We start from the raw sequence: 13,301 nt of genomic DNA on the forward strand, positions 1-13,301 counted from the left end.
ACCATCGCCCTTCCCTCTTATTTCCGGCTGTGTATAATAACACCCAAAAAAATTCTGGGCTAATAATGTAAGAAATAACACACCAAAAAAACAAAAATTCTGCTAAGTTTCTTAGGAGCCAGAAGCAGAGCTGCCATATCTGTCGGCACCATCTTACTCCATCTTCAAGTGCTTGTCAAATTGTGAATGAGAGACTGATGAAATATATACAGTCTGCGCAAAAAAACTAAACAAAGCAACTTTTTTCAAATCATCATTAGAGTCGCATCATGCAGCCTTACAAAGTATTAAAAATCTAAATATATAGCCCAACGTTTGTAGAACAGCTAAAGTTACATTAACAACTCTAAATTAAGCATATAGGAATACCTATTTCTTTATTAACCATACGTGCGCACCTCAAATCGCTTGGAGAGAAATATCCTTTCTATTTTATTCAGCTTTGTTCAATTGTATTCTTCATACTATAAAATAATGCCACGGAATTCTAAGCAAATCTTGTCTGCTAAATAAACTAGTGTAGCCCACAGCCATTCGGTATAGCCAGATCAGGACCTAACATAAGGACATCTCAGAGTATGCTATCCTGTTCTTCTGAAATAGACAACATTTTCTTCATATCATGTCTATTTAAACCTGTCTAAAATAAATAATGGATTTATTGTGAATGTGTAGGTTATATTTCATGAATTTATTAGATTTGTTCTTAATGTAGATGTTCCAAAGGTCTGCATCAGTGGCTTGTAGGCTATGTGTAGAGCCAGGAGATGCTAAATATGTTGATGTTCATTTCCTGTCAATTACCGTGAGACCGGCAATTATTTACTTGACAATCACCGGTTGACAAAATTTTGTGACCGCCACAGCCCTACTAACATGAATGACAGAAAATAATTCTCTCGCTCTCTCTCTCTGACATGACCTGCCCACAGGGTGACGACACACACACAGACCCTGAAGTTGCTCCATCCATCAGCCTCACCCCATCCCCGGCCAGTCCCTCCTCCTCCACTTCCCCCATTTATCTATACCTCCTCTGCTCCATTAATCTCCCTTCTTTCATGAACAGAGAGCAAGAGGGGGAGAGGAGCGGGAGAGAACAAACACACTCACAGTGGAGGGCTACCAGCGCCTGTGTCTGTGTGTGTGTGTGCTCGCAGCAGTTAAAGAGTAACTGTGCTCTGATCAGGTGTGTAGTCATAATGATCTCAGGCTGCTTTATAGCAGCTCCCTCCTAGCAACTTCCTGTCTGTGTCAGGGCAGAGAGGGGCCAAACACAAGCCAGACTGACTCAAGAGAGAGAGAAAGAGAAAGAGATGAGGGAGTGACAGGGACAGAGAAAAAAGAGCGCGAGAAGGAAGCGTGAGAGAGAGAGAGCGAGGGGGGAGAGAGAGAGAAGGGAGAGACAAAAGCAACAGAGGTTATTTTTACATTTCAGTCAGGTGGAGTCCTTCACAGGGCCTTGTAAATGACTTCAGTGGTTAAGGGAGGCCTGTTCTGCTCTGTTGTGCTCGGTTCTGCTCTGCGCTGCTCTGTTCTGCTCCGCTCGCCAACTGGGGGAAAAGCTGCTCCAAGACTGGATGACTGTCAGTCTGGATTGTGGCTACTGTATTGTTTTCTTCTCTTAGCTCCTAGTTTGTTCGGGGCTAATTCTGGAGAAGCCCAATCCCAGTTTTGGTTCAAAACGTAAAATGCTCAGCACTAAGAACTGAAACGCATCAGTAGGAGGGTTCACTAAGAGTCCCAGGCATTTTAATGAATCCTGCATGTCCTGTGTGTATCCCAAATGGCACCTTTTTATAGTGCACTACTTTTGACCAGAGCCTTTTGAACAGAGATCTATGGGTCCTGGTCAAAAGTAGTGCACTACGTAGGGAATAGGGTTCCATTAGAGTCGGAGTCCATTTCTCTGTCCATTTGTCCTCTTTGACAGGACCATAAAGCAGTAGAAGGTCTGACTGTCTCTGACTTTTCAAGGCGGTCAAAGTGGGTTGAGGACGATATGATTTGAAAACTAGGACCACTATAGACCATGAACACACCCAGATTCCATGTTACCAGTGACTGCACTGGACTGCACTGTGGTGAAAAAAAAGCAACCTTCACCTACCCCATTTGCTGCCATGATTTGACCATATGGAATGTGTGGGGTCATGACATAAGTCGAAACATCTCTGCAGAGTAGTTGCTGTTTGAATGAGGATTTGAAGTTAGATTGAAATTGGTAGTGTTGTATTCAACGGTGTTAAGTACTTAAGTAATATCATTTTAAAGTACTACTTAAGTAGGTTTTAGGGGTATCTGTACTTTACTATTTATATTTTTGACAACTTTTATTTTTACTCCACTACATTCTTAAAGAAAATAATGTACGGTGCATTCGGGAAATTATTCAGACCCCTTGACTTTTTACATATTTTATTACGTTACACTCTTATTCAGTGGTGGGAAAAGTACCCAATTGTCATACTTGAGTAAAACTAAAGATACTTTAATACAAAATGACTCAAGTAAAAGTCACCCAGTGAAATACTACTTGAGTAGAAGTCTAAAAGTATTTGGTTTTAAATGTACCTAAGTATAAAAAGTAAAAGTATAAATCATTTCTAATTCCTTATATTAAGCAAACCAGATGGCACCATTTTCTTTTAATTTTTCAATTCACGGATAGCCATGGGCACACTCCAACCGCATTTAAAAACAAAGCATGTGTGTTTATGTAACAGTATAACTTTAAACCGTCCCCTCGCCCCGACCCGGGCGCGAACCAGGGACCCTCTGCACACATCGACAACAGTCACCCACGAAGCAGCGTTACCCATCGCTCCACAAAAGCCACGGCCCTTGCAAAGCAAGGGGCAACACTACTTAAGTCTCAGAGCAAGTGACGTAACTGATTGAAATGCTACTAGCGCGTACCCGCTAACTAGCTAGCCATTTCACATCCGTTACACTCACCCCCCTTTCAACCTCCTCCTTTTCCACAGCAACCAGTGATCCGGGTCAACAGCATCAATGTAACAGTATAACTTTCAAACCATCCCCTCGCCCCGACCCGGGCGCGAACCAGGGACCCTCTGCACACATCAACAACGGTTGCTCACGAAGCACGGTCGTTACCCATCGCTCCACAAAGGCCACGGCCCTTGCAAAGCAAGGGGCAACACTACTTAAGTCTCAGAGCAAGTGACGTAACTGATTGAAATGCTACTAGCGCGTACCCGCTAACTAGCTAGCCATTTCACCTCCGTTACACTCACCCCCCTTTCAACCTCCTCCTTTTCAGCAGCAACCAGTGATCCGCGTCAACAGCATCAATGTAACAGTATAACTTTAAACCGTCCCCTCGCCCCGACACGGGCGCGAACCAGGGACCCTCTGCACACATCAACAACGGTTGCCCACGAAGCACGGTCGTTACCCATCGCTCCACAAAGGCCGAGGCCCTTGCAAAGCAAGGGGCAACACTACTTAAGTCTCAGAGCAAGTGACGTAACTGATTGAAATGCTACTAGCGCGTACCCGCTAACTAGCTAGCCATTTCACATCCGTTACACTCACCCCCCTTTCAACCTCCTCCTTTTCCGCAGCAACCAGTGATCCGGGTCACGGCACCAATGTAACAGTATAACTTTAAACCGTCCCCTCGCCCCGACCCGGGCGCGAACCAGGGACCCTCTGCACACATCGACAACAGTCACCCACGAAGCAGCGTTACCCATCGCTCCACAAAAGCCACGGCCCTTGCAAAGCAAGGGGCAACACTACTTAAGTCTCAGAGCAAGTGACGTAACTGATTGAAATGCTACTAGCGCGTACCCGCTAACTAGCTAGCCATTTCACATCCGTTACATTTAGTGAGTCCGCCAGATCAGAGGCAGTAGGGATGACAAGGGATGTTTTATTGATAAGTGTGTGCATTTCACAATTTTCTTGTCTTGCTAAGCATTCAAAATGTAACAAGTACTTTTGGGTGTCAGGGAAAATGTATGGAGTAAAATGTACATTATTTTATTTAGGAATGTAGCGAAGTAAAAGTAGTCAAAAATATAAACGGGAAGGAATAGACACCCCAAAAAACAATTTAAGTAGTATTTTAAAGTATTTTTACTTAAGCACTTTAAACCACTGGCCTTATTCTAAAATTTATGAAATGAAAAAAAAAAAATCATCATCAAACAATAGTCCATAATGACAAAGCAAAAACAGGTTTTTAGAACTTTTGCAAATGTATAAAAAAATATATAAAAAAATATCACATTTACTTTAGTATTCAGACCCTTTAATCAGTACTTTGTTGAAGCACCTTTGGCAGCATTTACAGCCTCGAGTCTTCTTGGGTATGACACTACAAGCTTGGCACACCTGTATTTGGGGAGTTTCTCACATTCATCTCTGCAGAGCGTTGCTACACAGCTATTTTCAGGTCTCTCCAGAGATCGGGTTCAAGTCCAGGCTCTGGCTGGGCCACAAAAACATTCAAAGACTTGTCCCAAAGCCACTTCTGTGTTGTCTTGGCTGTGTGTTTAGGGTTGTTGTCCTGTTAGAAGGTGAACCTTCGCCCCCAGTCTAAGTTCTGAGCGCTCTGGAGCAGGTTATCCTCAATGGTCTCTCTGTATGTTGCTCCGTTCATCTTTCCTTTGATCCTGACTAGTCTCCCAGTCCCTGCCACTGAAAAATATCCCCACAGCATGATGCTGCCACCACCATGCTTCACCGTAGGGATGGTGCCAGGTTTCCTCCAGACGTGACGTTTGGCATTCAGGCCAAAGAGTTCAACCTTGGTCTCATCAGACCAGAGAATGTTGTTTCTCATGGTCTGAGAGTCTTTTAGGTGCCTTTTGGCAAACTCCAAGTGGGGTGTTGTGCTATGGAGCTCTGTCAGAGTGACCATCGGGTTCTTGGTCACCTCCCTGACCAAGGCCCTTCTCCCGCTATTGCTCAGTTTGGCCAGGCGGCCAGCTTTAGGAAAGGTTTTGGTGGTTCCAAAATTCTTCCATTTAAGAATGATGGGTGCCACTGTGTTCTTGGGGACCTTCAATGCTACAGAATTGATTGTATCCTTCCCCAGATCTGTGCCTCGGCACAATACTGTCTCTGAGCTCTATGGACAATTCCTTCGACCTCAAGGCTTGGTTGTTGATCTGACATGCACTGTCAACTGTGGGACCTTATATAAACAGGTGTGTGCCTTTCCAAATCATGTACAATCAATTTAATTTACCACAGGTCGACTCCAATCAAGTTGTAGAAACATCTCAAGGATGATCAATGGAAACAGGATGCACCTGATCTCAATTTAGAGTCTCATAGCAAAGGGTCTGAATACTTATGTAAATAAGGTATTTCTGTTTTTTATTCATAATAAATTTGCTAACATTTCTAAAAAACTGTTTTTGCTTTGTCATTATGGGGTAGTGTGTGTAGATTGATGAGGAAAACAAAATATTTTATCCATTTTAGAATAAGGCTATTATGTGGAAATGTGGGAAAAGGGAAGGGGTCTGACTACTTTCTGATTGCACTGTACTTTCTACTCCATACATTTTCCCTGACACCAAAAAATACTCGATACATTTTGAGTACTTAGCAGGACAGGAAAATTGTCCAATTCAAACACTTATCAAGAGAACGTTCCTGGTCATCCCTACTGTCTCTGACCTGGCAAACTCACTAAAAACACATGCTTCATTTGTAAATTATGTCTGAATGTTGGAGTGGGAGGGGGGGGGGGGGCTACCCCACCATAAAAATAAGAACCTTGTGTCATCTAGTTTGCTAGAAAGGAATCTGAAAATATTCATACTTTTATCTTTGATAATTAAGTATTTTTTAACAATTACGTCTACTTTTAATACTTACACATACATAAAAACAAATGTAGACTTTTACTCAAGTAGTATTTTACTGGGTGACAGTTACTTGAGTCATTTTGTCTGAGTTGTCTGAGCAGACAGATGTCTTGAAAAGGCAGCCAGGTTGTTTGTAGTGTTCCTCTCTTTTTACTGCTCTCCTCCACTCCCTCTCAGTTTGGCAGGCTTAAGCCCAGTTCAAACACTGAGGTGAGGTTATGACCCCCCCCCCACACACACACACACACATCTTTTCAGTGAGTGGGGTAGGGCCACAGAAGTGATGCACTCTCACCGTCTGGGAATCTAGTGTATAAGGGGCACTCTGCCCAGACCATGACCTCCCAGAACGGACCTGCTGCGACACACACAGACACACGCACTCAAACATGCACCAAGGGAAGGCACATGTGTGACATTAAACCCCAGAGCCACTTGACTAGTGGAAGTGTCGACAGGAGTTAATGTTTGCCTTGGCTGCTTGGAGATGTGCCTCCTTTTCAATGCTTGGCTAGTCAGCTGAGGAAAGCTCTTTGAGGAAAAAAATCCAGATTACTTTGACCCAATTGGCACCCTATTCTTTATGTTGTGCACTACTTTTGACCAGGGCAAATACGCCCAGCCATAGGTCTCTGGTCAAATGCAGTGTACTATAGGTAATAGGGTGCCATTTGGTACACAGACCAGATTTCTGCATCCGACTCTGAAACTGCAGTCCTGTACATGACCTTGGTAGGTTGAGACTGGGCTCTTTGATTCCTAACCATGTTCTGTGTACAGTATGAAATCAGATTACTGCGTCTAGCACAGTCTCTAAATTGGTCATCTCCCCTCAGCTCTGACTAACAGAGGGATTACTGTGGTAAGTGGATGGGAGTTACGCAGGCAGACACACAACTGCCTGCTGTGTAGACATATTTTCACACAACCCCAGGAATCAGGAACGTTCCCTGACTTCCTGCCTATGCAAATGCTCCTTGTATAAGTCAGTCAGGGGCCAGGGCAGTTGTCCAATGAGGTGGTCAATAGGCATGCTATAGGGGCTTTAGTATAAGGGTTTAGGGGGAGATAGGGGACCTATAGGAACTGTTACGTGTAGGGCAGGAAAAGGGGGAGTTGGGGTTGTACATGACCATGTACTGAAAAGAACAGGACTCTGACAACCCTCCCCCCCCCCCCCTCCCCCTCCCAAAGTGGCCTGGCCACATCACAAATGCTGCTGCAACAGATGGCTGTCAACTAACTGCCCCCACTCCCTTCCTATCCCCTCCCTCCAACACATCCTCCACTTCCCCAGCTGTCACTGCATGCATGGGCCCCCTAGTCAAGGGGCTCTGATGCCCAAACTCCTCCGAGCTGGGGGCAGCTGTTGTGGAGTGAGGTGTGGGGTGGGATGGTGGACCCGACAGCCTACAGTCAACTAGGCCCAACCCGAAGGTACACATTTATATCCATACAGCTCTCAGGCCTGAGGGGGGAGTGTCAGAGAGAGGTGCCAACTGAATGCACAATGAGTGGACAGTCAGCTAGCAGAGACACCAGCAGACTGCAACAGGATACAAGATAAACACTAACATGAATGGCAGAAAATCATTCACACGCTCCTGCTTTCTTTTTCTCCCTCGCTTCTCACCATCTCTCCTCTTCCACCTGGATGCCTACTGACTGGAACTTGGAGTGCTCCTCTGTCCCCCCAACCTCCTCTGGTCCATCCACCTGCAACCGTACACAGATTTTTTTGTTGTTGTATTTTTATATAAACTTTATTTTTACAGGTAAGAATTAATCATCTCTCCTGGACAGACTATGTATACATAAATGGTAGAATCTGATCAAATTACGCAAGATTTTAGTTCTGGTTTAACCGAGATATGTCAGTTAAGAACAGACCACAGGTCAGTGTGTGGTCAGCATGTGGTCATTGTTTGGTCAATACGGTCATAGGCCTATCTGTGTCTGTTCTCTGACCTGTATCCCTATGGAGAGGCACTTCCGGAGGGTGTCTCTCTTGCTGTCGGTGGAGGCAATGTTGGTGGCGGTGATGGTGCTGTTGGTGACATGCTGGCTGGCTGGGCCGTGGACCTGGGCATTAGCTGCCTCAATAGCTGCTGTCAGGGCCTTTATAATAATAATAATAAAATAAACAATCAAATACGTTTTTTAAAAAGTGTTTATCTTTTTAATGATTTGACAAAAACACAAATTGACACTGATAAAATCACAAATTTCAAAACAGATTATTGACATACCGTTAAGTTTTATAATATTTTCAGAATACACAATATAGTTTATTATATTATACCTTCATACTGTCGATGCTCTCTCTGGAGTTGGACAGGCCGGGCTGGGAGGTGCTGATGTGGGTCCGGGGGCCTGACCCCCCGTCCATGTAGGCGTCCTGGGCCGACTCGGTGCTGCTCTGGGCCGTGATGGAGATAAAGGGCTTGGGCGGGGTTGTGCGCGGCGGTACCGGCGGAGGCATCTTCTTGTACGTGGTGATGCATGATGACACTGCAGAGGGGGACAGGAGGGGGAAAACCTGGTTAGAAAAAGCTACACAATATACAGAGAAAACGACAAAATGATGGAGAAAATATATTGATGACACTGCAGCGGGGAAATGGGAAAAAATTGTTAAAAATCTACAAAAACTACAGAGGTAACTACAAAATTATGAAAACCAAAAAATATCAGTGCAGAGGAAATGTGGGGGGAAATGATTAGAAAAAGGTGAGAACAAACATATATATATAAAAAAAAAAGTTCTACCTTTTTTTGTTGCATTTTTGCAAGTACGTACAGTACAGTAGTAACCTCATCCCCAGGCTATTGTGCACAGCGCACTTAAGCCTGTGATATAAGCTATTCAAAGTTGGCCTTTATTTTTTATTACCTTTATTTAACTAGGCAAGTCAGTTAAGAACAAATTCTTATTTACAATGATGGCCTACCCCAGCCAAACCCGGATGACACTGGGTCAATTGTGGACCGCCCTATGGGACTCCCAATCATGGCCGGATGTGATGCAGCCTGGATTTGAACCAGGTACTGCAGTGATGCCTCTTGCACTGAGATGCGAGGCGTTGGGGAGGTTTAGGGGGAAGGTGTTGTGGGAGATGATTGGTTGGTAGATTAAGCCAATGCCTATGTGCCGGGAGTTTCTCCCGGTCTTTTTGTATTAGTTAAGGAAGGCCATGTTTGAGCAGAAGCTTTTGGGCAAAAGTGCCTGTGAACGAGATTAAGTTCAGTAGTGACTGTAGTTCACAGGGCGATTAGCTAGATTTGCTGTCAAATTAACAAGTAGTGTAGAATCTAGATTAGGAGCATCTTCAACAAAGCTTAGTTAAACTTCTAAAAAGGTTTGTCCGTTGGTCACTTCACTTGAACTACGGATCTAGTCTATTGTGGCTGAAAGCTGCCATCCTGATCTCCTCTATTGCCTGACCTCCTTTACGTAATCATAACAGGCCAACTGCATGTGTGTGTGTGTGTGTGTGTGTGTGTGTGTGTGTGTGTGTGTGTGTGTGTGTGTGTGTGTGTGTGTGTGTGTGTGTGTGTGTGTGTGTGTGTGTGTGTGTGTGTGAGTGTCTATAAACAAAGACGTGTACTGAGTAATGAGGTAGGGTGTCACTGCAAACAAGCCCTAACGCAAAGATCAATTCTCAAACAAACAAGATCTACAAATTAATTCACACTCATACATATATCAGTTCTCTCTCTCTCTCTCTCTTGCTCTCTCTCTCTCTCTCTCTCTCTCTCTCTCTCTCTCTCAGTGAGTGCCATCTCCTATTACAGCGACAGGTTGGCAGTTATGCAGGCCCTGGTCTCACAAGTGTGCAGGGAGTCCACACAGAGCACATCAAATGGCACCCTCCCCATCAGAACTAGGTTATTGGCTGACTCCTGTCCCAGAAACTAGGACAGTGAGTGAATTTCCTGGATCCCTTTAATCCCTGAAAAAGACAAACATCCTACAGCGTATGGTGGGAGCGGCGTACAGTGCCCATTGTCTGCCAAACCCTGAGTGCGGAGCACGGAGTGTGTGTGTTTGTGTGTGCGTGAGTGCCGTGTCGAAAACCATTAGATAAAAATGTTTATGTGGGCCCTCCCCACTGCTCTTGACAGCTACATTACCGCAGCAAAGGTTTAGAGGGTTGCCTGGCTGGCGGGCTGGCTGCCTTAAAGCCTCCCGTCAAGACCACGATTGAATTAATCCTCAAAGGCAGCCATGAGTCTGTACAGTCAAGTTTTGACAAGTTCAGATAAGGATGCTTACATTAATAAGATTGTATTTTGATTAGATCATTGTAGCTAACAGGAAGAGTTGCCAAAGACTTCGTTACCAGGTGTTAGCTAACGCTGTACTACTTGTTCAAGAAAATAAGTAGCACAATTTATATATTAAGAAAAATACATAGTTTTTTTGTGCCATCCAGTTAAAGTTGTAACAGTGCAGCACACCCTGTGAGAAAGCATCCCTAAAAACAATGCAAAAACAACCCAATTTAGGTCAATATTGGACAGAACACACTTTATTTTGACCCAGCCACTTGAGTCACTTATGCTATTTTTTTCAACTAATTGTTCTTTAACCAATCACATCAGATCATTTTCAGAGCAGATCTAATTGGTCAAATGACCAATTAGTGAAAATAATATTAGAATTGGGCTTCCTATGTGAATGCAGCCTTAGCTGGGTTATTGGGTTATTGATGCTGGGTAATCGAGCTACCAGGTCAGATCAGAAGACTGGAGGCGTGGCTTAGTAGGGGTGTGGCTTTCAAATAGTTATTTTTGGCCACCCATGAAAGTAAATGTCATTCCGGTTTATAATGTGTTCTATTGCCATCACATATTTGTAGCTTTTACAAGATTATGAGTTCCTCAGGTGCCTTTGTATATCCCATTGTTGGGAGAGTTACCACTTAAAATAATATTACAATAATGTTATTAAGTATATATATTAATATACGTGCAAAAATATTGAAGGGATATTTTAATAAAATTTAAACAACAAAGTGGTGACCATCCCAACATTGAAATATGCAAAGGCATTAAAGCTTCAAACGTATCAGTGATTAACCTTAACATGTGATCACAACAGAACAGATGAACTGGAATTACATTTACTCTCATGGGTGGCCAAAAATAACTATTTGAATGCCACACTCCTACTAATCCATGCCTCCAGTCTTCAAAGAAAACAACCCAACTAAGTGGGTCAAAATAACCCAATGTGTGTTCTGTCCACTATTTACCCAGCGCTGGGTTGTTTTCAACCCAGTTCTGATGTTTTGCAGATGTCTCTATAGGTCTATGATTGAAACACTGCTAATCTCTACAAAGGTCACTGAGTACAGACCAGTAAGTATAAGCACCCACCCACACTGTCTGTGTTCCAAATGGCACCCTAATCCCTTTATAGTGCACTACTTTTGACCGGGGCCCATAGGACCAGCACACTGGGCTCTGGTCAAAAGTAGTGTGCTATAAAGGGAATAGGCTGCCATTTGGTACACACACACTGACTGACACAGATAGAGAGAGAGGCTATGGTCTTGGCCTTGCCAGGCGAATAGGGAGCAGAAGTTCAGGGGATTGAATGTCAGTCTTTTTGAAGCTCTATCGCCTGCAGTCATACACACACACACACCACACACCACACACACACACACACACAGTCTTGTACAGCTAACCTTGTTGGGACACACAATTCAGTCCCATTCAAAATCCTATTTTCCCTAACCCATAACCCATAAACGGTACCCTAACCTTAACCCTAACCCCAAAACCTAACCATAGTTCCTAACCCTAACCCTTAACGTAATTCTAACCCTAACACTAATTATAACCTTAACCCTAAACCCCCTAGAAAAAGCATTTGACCTTGTGGGGACTAACAAAATGTCCCCAATTGGTCCAATTTTGGTTTGCTTACTACTCTTGTGGGGACCAGACGTCTATACCCACACACACACACACACACACACACACACACACACTGTGAAGAAGGCTTTAAAGAACATTGCGTTTTCATGTTCCTCCATTAAGAGGGATATGAAACTGGAGACAACGCCATGCCCCTCCTATCTGTCACTGCTCTGCTCTGCTGTGGCCAGACAGAGAGGAGGTGAAGACTGGGCTGTGTATGCTGAGACAGGTTGAGTAAACACGCTAAAGAAGCTTGAACATGCCCCCCCCCCCCCCCTATACACACACACACACACACACACACACACACACACACACACACACACACACACACACACACACACACACACACACACACACACACACACACACACACACACACACACAGGGCTGTTGACACAGTGCAGCCGAACATTTCAATCTGTCATGACCACCTCAAGGCACACTGCAGACTTCCTCGCCTGCGACTGCTATGCCCGCCATCCATCTGAAACTATTGTCTGCGGTGACCTGGGCTACACTGTGGTGTGTGTGTGTGTGTGTGTGTGCTTAGCAACTTAATGAACACAGTGAACTTCATACATCCCTCACAGAGACTAAACCAAGAGCTTCCAGATCTGAGCATCCCAATCCCGCCACTTGATCTCCAAACCTCAGAAAAATTCCACATAAAAGAGTCCCAGTTCAATTTGGCTGTCCATATGACACAATGCCATTACAATGATGTATGGGTAATTTACAGAACAAACGCAATGATAAATTATGACACGGAGGCCTCTCAGGGGTGTGTGCTTAGTCCCCTCCTGTACTCCGTGTTCACCCACAACTGTGTGGCCATGAATGACTAGAACACCATCATCAAGCCACTGATACGACAGTGGCCGGCCTGATCACCGATGGCGATGAGTCAGTGTACAGGGAGGAGGTCCTAGACTGAGCAGTGTGGTGCCAGGACAACAACCTCTCCTTTAATGTCAGTAAGACCAAGGAGCTGGTCGTGGACTATAGGAGAAAAAGGGGAGAGCACGCCCCCATCCACATCAACAGAGCTGTTGTGGAGTGGGTTGAAAGCTTCAAGTTCCTTGGTGTCCAGGTCACTAAGGACTTAACATGGTCCACACACACCCGCAGTTGTGAAGAGGGCAAGGCAGTTCTTCTTCCCCTAAGGAGGCTGAAAAGATTAGGCATGGGCCCTCGGATCCTCAAAAGTTCTACAGCTTCACCATCGAGTGCATATTGACTGGCTGCATCACCGCTTGGTATGTATGGCAAATGCTCCACCCTTGACCGCAAAGCGCTACAGAGGGTGGTGCGGACAGCCCAGTACATCACTGGGGCCGAGCTCCCTGCCATCTAGGACCTCCATATCAGGCGGTGTCAGAGGAAGGCCCGAAAATTTCCCAAAGACTCCAGACACCCAAGCCATAGACTGTTTGTTCCCTCTGCTACCGTCCAGTAAACAGTACTAGAGCATCGACTCTCGGTCCAAAAGGCTCCGAGACAGCTTTTACCTCCAAG

The 13,301-nt window shown here is 44.7% G+C and overlaps 1 protein-coding gene across 4 annotated transcripts in view; it reads right to left on the reverse strand.

Annotated features, from left to right (window-relative positions):
• The window catches only part of dlgap1b (discs, large (Drosophila) homolog-associated protein 1b), a 302,250-nt gene that overhangs the window by 15,689 nt on the left and 273,260 nt on the right, over window positions 1–13,301 (reverse strand). For all 4 annotated transcript variants that reach the window (XM_055929199.1, XM_055929200.1, XM_055929198.1 and 1 more), the window contains exons 7-9: window positions 8,155–8,363; window positions 7,821–7,970; window positions 7,486–7,568 (exon numbers count right to left, since the gene is read on the reverse strand). In XM_055929199.1, the coding sequence (XP_055785174.1) occupies window positions 7,486–7,568; window positions 7,821–7,970; window positions 8,155–8,363 (442 nt within the window). The remainder of the gene's footprint in view (window positions 1–7,485; window positions 7,569–7,820; window positions 7,971–8,154; window positions 8,364–13,301) is intronic.

Source organism: Salvelinus fontinalis, chromosome 7 (assembly GCF_029448725.1).
Source record: "Salvelinus fontinalis isolate EN_2023a chromosome 7, ASM2944872v1, whole genome shotgun sequence".
NCBI lineage: Eukaryota > Metazoa > Chordata > Actinopteri > Salmoniformes > Salmonidae > Salvelinus > Salvelinus fontinalis.